We start from the raw sequence: 5,767 nt of genomic DNA on the forward strand, positions 1-5,767 counted from the left end.
GGGGAGGCCCGGGGCTGCCGGGCCGGCGTGTGCCTCCCCCCCCCTCCGCGCATGGGACGCCCGAATGAAAGAGCGACTGTTGCCGGAGGTCGCCGGCAGCGTCACGCGGTCGGCGTGGCCCAGGCTAAAATTAGACGCTTATCGGTGCTTCGGAGGGACGCGATTCTGCAGGTTCCTGTTTATTGTGGTCGGCTTCAATCAGGGCGGTGTTTCTGCCCTGATTTCAGCCCTGGCCGGCTTCACGGTGGCACGGAGCGGGCACGCCGCCACGACGGCCCGCGAGCAGCTCTGGTTCTTGGACAAGGAGGATTTTGGTCCGGAGGCCGAGGCCGGGCTGTGCCGGTGCGGGAACCTCGGTGCCAGCCGTAACCGCTGCAAGCGCAGCCCGGCCCGCGGGGAGCCAAAAGTGCCRTGAAGCCGCTCGCGCCCCGTGGGAGATGCTCGGAGGCGCGTGCCCGTGGGCGGCGGGGTCTCCTCCYGCGCAGGACCGGCCCTGCTCTCACTTCGGGGTGTCCCCAGGGTCCAGAGCCAGGCGCACCGCCCCTGTCCTGCTGCGGCGGTGACGGCCATGGGCTGAAAGCTGCTCCGTCCCCGGGGCGGGGGTCCGATGTCCGGCTCGTTCCCATGCCGTCTTGTGTCCAGGGCTGGTGGCAGGGCAGAGCCGAGCCATGCTGCTGCCGCTGGGGCTGGTGAGCRCGGCGGGGCGTTGGGCCGGGTGGCGCGTGGGGCCGTGGGTTGGGTTGGGTTGGTCCATCCCGCTGTCTGATCACGCCCTTGCCGTGTGTCCTTCTGCAGGCCGGCGGCCGCCCCGTGAGCCGCCCAGCGCCTGCCCGCGGGAGCCAGCGCTCTCCCAGCCCCCTCCCACCATGTTCAACCTGATGAAGAAGGACAAAGAGAAGGATGGGGCCAGGAAGGAGAAGAAGGAAAAGAAGGAGAAGAAGGAGCGGATGTCGGCGGCCGAGCTCAAGAGCCTGGAGGAGATGAGCATGCGCCGGGGTTTCTTCAACCTCAACCGGGCCTCCAAGCGGGAGTCCAAGACCCGCCTGGAGATCTCCAACCCCATCCCCATCAAGGTGGCCAGTGGCTCTGACCTGCACCTCACGGACATCGACTCCGACAGCAACCGGGGCAGCGTCATCCTGGACTCGGGGCACCTGAGCACGGCCAGCTCCAGCGACGACCTCAAGGTGGACGACGGCAACTTCAAGGGCTCGGTGCTGCAGCGGGCGGCCAAGTTCGGCTCGCTGGCCAAGCAGAACTCGCAGATGATCGTCAAGCGCTTCTCCTTCTCGCAGAAGAGCCGGGACGAGAGTGCCTCGGAGACGTCTACGCCCTCCGAGCACTCGGCAGCCCCATCTCCGCAGGTGGAGGTGCGCGCGCTGGAGACACAGCTCGCCAAGCATGGGGCGTCCCCAGGCCACCCCCGGACCCCCTCCGCCGCCTCGCTGCGAGCCCGGGTGCCAGAGCTCGTCGGCAAGCGGTTCCCCGCGGACCTGCGGCTGCCCGCCCTGGTGCCTCCGCAGCCCCCCGTTCCCCGGCAGCTGGAGCTGCAGCGGCGCAACACCGGCGATTTCGGCTTCTCCCTGCGCCGCACCACCATGCTGGACCGGGGCCCCGACGGGCAGGTGTACCGGCGCGTGGTGCACTTCGCCGAGCCCGGCGCTGGCACCAAAGACCTGGCGCTGGGGCTGGTGCCAGGCGACCGGCTGGTGGAGATCAACGGGCGAAACGTGGAGAGCAAGTCGCGGGACGAGATCGTGGAGATGATCCGGCAGTCGGGGGAGACGGTGCAGCTGAAGGTGCAGCCCATCCTGGAGCTGAGCGAGCTGAGCCGCTGCTGGCTGCGGGGCGGCGAGGGCGCGCGCCGCGCGGCCTGGGATGTGAGTAACGCCGTGGCGGGGCCGGTGCCCTGCGTTCCCGCTGGCTGCGAGCGTCCCGGCGGCGGGTGTTTGGGTTGGCACGGGCTGTGGGAACCGGCGCCGGCTGCAGCTGCTCCCGGCTGGGAGCAATGTGCAGGGAAGAGCTGAGGCTGCAGCCGGGCTCGGGGGGCGGAATGGCTGCAAAGGTGCGAGTGTGCGTCCGGGCCGCCGGCACGGCCCCGTGGGGGCTCTCCTGATCCGCTTACGGGCAGCGCCCTGAGCCCTGTCCTGGCGGAGACCCTCCCGGAGCCTCCCCGGCCTTGCAGCGAGCTCTCCCGGAGCCGAGCCGTGATCTATTCCTGCTCAAGGGTGCAGAGCAGTGCTGGCTGCTGTGGCGCCTGCGCAGTTGCTCATGGGCTCTGCGTGCTGAGCGGCGGGTCCGGGCGCCCATCCCAATCCTTGCACGCTTGTCCCGCAGCACGTGTGCGCGGGGCAGGAGGAGAGCGGGGACACGGGGACATGGGCCGTGCTTGCTGCAGCTTCCCGCGCCCCGGAGCCCAGCATGCTCCTGCCCGGCGCGGGGGACCTGGGCACACTGGGACACCCTTCCCCGCCTGGCTGCGTGCCCGCATGCGGCTCGGGATCGGCTCGCGAGGTCGGGGCGCAGAGAGGGTGCGCCGGTGCTGACCACCGCTGCCGCGCAGTGCCGCGAGCCCCCCCGTCCCCGCCGGCGGGCCAGGCTGCGGCGCTGCTGCGTCCCCCGCCGGGCGCRCTTGCGAACCGCCGCCGGGGGGGTTTGCCCCCCGAAGCGCTCGGTGCGCTGTGGGGTTGGTCCTTCTGCTGCCYGAGGGGCTCTGGGGGAGCTGGTGCCGACCCCTCCGAGGAGGGACTTGCCTTGGCGGGGGGARCGGGCTGGCGGGCTGGCGTGCACGCTCTGGGACACGGCGCTGGAAGCAGTGTGCCGGGCTGGCTGCGTGCGGGCGGCGCTGTATAAATAGGACCGTAAGGGCTGGGTGACCCACATGCGCCGCGCGTGCTGCTGGCTCCCGCCGCCCCTGCTGCTGGCTACCGGCCTCTGGCAGGACCGCTTCCCTGCAAAATTCCCCCGAATGCCGACACCACAAAGCACTGGGAGAAATCCCCATGTGGAGTGAAATGCACCCTGTGCCGGGCGCTCCGGGGCGGAGTCTGTGCCGGAGCCGGAGCCGTCTGGCGGTTGCTTTCCGGCAGCTCCTCCCGGGAGGCAGTGCAGGCCCCAGCGCCGGCGCAGCCCGCCTGGGGCCGTGCTCCCGCGGGATGAACCGACGGCCGTAGGCCTCCGAGCTGGCCTGGGCGCAGCCGGGCTGGGATGCCGGCTCGCGGCGGCCACAGGAGCACGTGGGCGCTGCGCGGGGGCAGCTCTGCTGCCTGCAGCGTCCTCCTGCCTCCCCGGGGCCTCCGCACACGTTGGCCTCCCTAAAACCATACGGAAGCTGGGGAGACGCTCGCGCGTCGCTGCAGCGAGGGGCTGCGCTCGGCGGCGACGGCAGGAGGCTGGAGGAGGCGCTGGGGCCGCGGCGCCCGCCTGGGACGGGGCTGAGCCCTGTGCGCGGCAGCGGTGCTCGCGGAGGGCGAAGCCCACGGCCCCGGGGAGGAGACGCCCCGCGCGCTGGTCGCAGACCGCGGCGTGTTTTCTGGGCGGGCAGAGCAGCCCCGAGCGGGTGCAATTAGGGAAAGCAATTGGTGAATAAATGCTGGCGGTTCGGTGTTGCCGGCGCAGCAGAGCCCAGCGTGGCAGGGGGAGCGTGGGAGGCAGGAGGGGCCGTGCCGGGTTATCTCCAGGCTGGGGGAGCGCCGGGACACGTCCGTCTGTTCCCACTATCTCCGGCCTCCTCGTTCGGGAATGGGCCGCTTTCCCAGGCCTTGACTTGGGGTGCCGCCCTGGCGCACGCGGGGGCATTGCCCGGAGCAGGGCGCCTCCGGCCGCGCGCCGGGGCCGGGCAAGGTGCAGGCGTGGGCAGGGAGGCCGCGCTCCCGCCGAGGCCCGACTAAGCTCCCTGGAATGCTTCTGGTCCTAATTTAAATAAAAATGATCCTTTTTGAAACAGGAAATTATAGGCATATTTTGGGCTGCAGCTCTGGAAGCCCCTCCCCGGTTGGAGCTGGGGAAGGACGCCGGGGCAGGCAACCCTGCGAGGCTCTTAACCCCCTCCTGCGCCTCGCCGCGGGCTTGTCCCCGCTGCCGTCCCTGCGCCGAGGAGCCATGCCGGAGCCGGCTTGGCTTTCCTGGGCTTTTGGGGGATGCTGCGCGCTGCGAGGCCGGGCGGAAAGCTGCCCCCTCCGCGTCCGAGCCGTGCTCCCGGCCCGGGGCCGCCGGGCTGGCTCTGCTCCACGCTCGTATTTATTTATTTGCCATTGACATTCCTCTGGTAAAGCCCAGGCATGCGCCGTCCGGCTCTGGCAGGGCAGAAATATTCCAGAAACGTGCCCAGCTGCTGCAGCGCTTCGGCGAGACCGCAAGCATCCGGCATCCGCGCCAGCAGAGCCCCGTGCGCCCGGCCGGGAGCCCTTGTCTCTGGCGGTGCCCGTCCCCGGGGCGTCTGGCCGCGGTGTGGCAGGCCGCCGGCTCTTTGCCGGAGCCAGGTTTGCCCGCGGGCTGCCCAGCGAGGGGTGTCGTGGGGGTCCCGGGGAGGCGGCTCGTGCTTGGCTGGGGGATGCTGGGGACCCGTCGGATGCTGTGCGCGGCCGTGGCACCCCCGCCGGCCCCGGGAGGCGTGCGGAGCCCGGTGGCTTGGGGTGGGGGCTCGTGCGCCCCGCGCCGGGAGAGCGCCCCGGCTTTGCCGCTGGGATGCCCCGGCCGGCCGCTCTGCTGCCTGCCCGGAAGAGCCGCCTGCAGCCGCGTGTCCCTGGCCGTGCCGGCGGTGTGCCCGGCTCCCGCCCGGCCGCCTCTCGGGACACGCCGATATTTCCAGGCAAAATGTCCCATTCGCTCCACCCCGCGCCTCCTCTCGCGGGCGAGTTCCTGTTGCTAGAGGACGCGGCCGTGACCTTTGCGCTAGTGACGCCGTGTCCGGCGCTGCCTGCGCCTGCCGGCGTCACCCTGCCTGCCTCCGCCGCGCCCCGCGTGGTTTGGCGTCCCCGCGCCTCCGGGCGTCGCGGGGGCCGTCGGGTCGCGCCGTCGCGGGCCCCCGCCGCGGCCGCTGCACCTCCCCGTCTCCGCGCGGCTCCGGGCAGGGCTGGCGCGGCGGGGACGCGGCCGTGCCCTTGCAGCGCGCTGCGCTTTCGCCGAGAAACCCCAAACGAGCCACCGAGCTGTCTGCAAGCCCGGCGTGGCCGCGCTGTGCCGCCGCAGCTTGGCGAGGGGCCGGAGCCGGCGCTGGGGCCGCCGGGTGGCCGTGCCTCGTCCCCGCAGCCGTGCCCGCTCCCGGCAGGCGCCGCGCGGCGGGAGGCACCGGGTGCCACCACGCCGGTGCCCGGCCCTTTCCAGGGAGATGCTGCGACGTGCGCCAGCGAGCTTTGCTGCAAAGGTGGCCTCAACGCTGGCTGCGCAGCTGCTGGAGCGTGCCTGTCTGTCTGTCCGTCCGTCCCGGCAGCCCCGGGGCCRGCAGCGGAGCTCTGCCCTCGGGTGCGGGTCCGTGCACCGCTCTGCTGCTAATTAACKTTCGGCAGCTGCCTGCGCTCGGGGACGGCGGGGACGCGGGGGACACCCAGCCCCTGCGCGAGCCGTGCCGCGTGGCCGGCGGCGGGGTGCGCCGGCGGCCGGGGACGTCCCTCCGCAGGTCACACCAGCCCGCAGCGCCCCAGCCGCTTGCTGTGCACGGCGGAGCCTCTCCGGCTGCTCCCGCGGGCGCCCCTTCCCCGGAGCGCCGCCGGGGTCTCGGCACCGGCAGCGCCGCAAGCGGCTCGGGGCGGCCGCCGGGCTTTTCCTC

General features: G+C 72.3%; 1 protein-coding gene across 6 annotated transcripts in view; it reads left to right on the forward strand.

Annotated features, from left to right (window-relative positions):
- Positions 1-829: 829 nt before the first annotated feature.
- The window catches only part of MYO18A (myosin XVIIIA), a 36,259-nt gene continuing 31,321 nt past the window's right edge, over positions 830-5,767 (forward strand). For 4 of the 6 annotated variants that reach the window (XM_026055283.1, XM_026055288.1, XM_026055290.1 and 1 more), the window contains exon 1: positions 830-1,880. In XM_026055283.1, coding sequence (XP_025911068.1) covers positions 867-1,880 — 1,014 coding nt within the window. In that variant the 5' untranslated portion in view covers positions 830-866. The remainder of the gene's footprint in view (positions 1,881-5,767) is intronic. The other 2 variants (XM_026055284.1, XM_026055287.1) reach the window with 1 other exon arrangement.

This window comes from Apteryx rowi, unplaced genomic scaffold, assembly GCF_003343035.1.
Source record: "Apteryx rowi isolate R43461 unplaced genomic scaffold, aptRow1 scaffold_99, whole genome shotgun sequence".
Taxonomy (NCBI): Eukaryota; Metazoa; Chordata; class Aves; order Apterygiformes; family Apterygidae; genus Apteryx; species Apteryx rowi.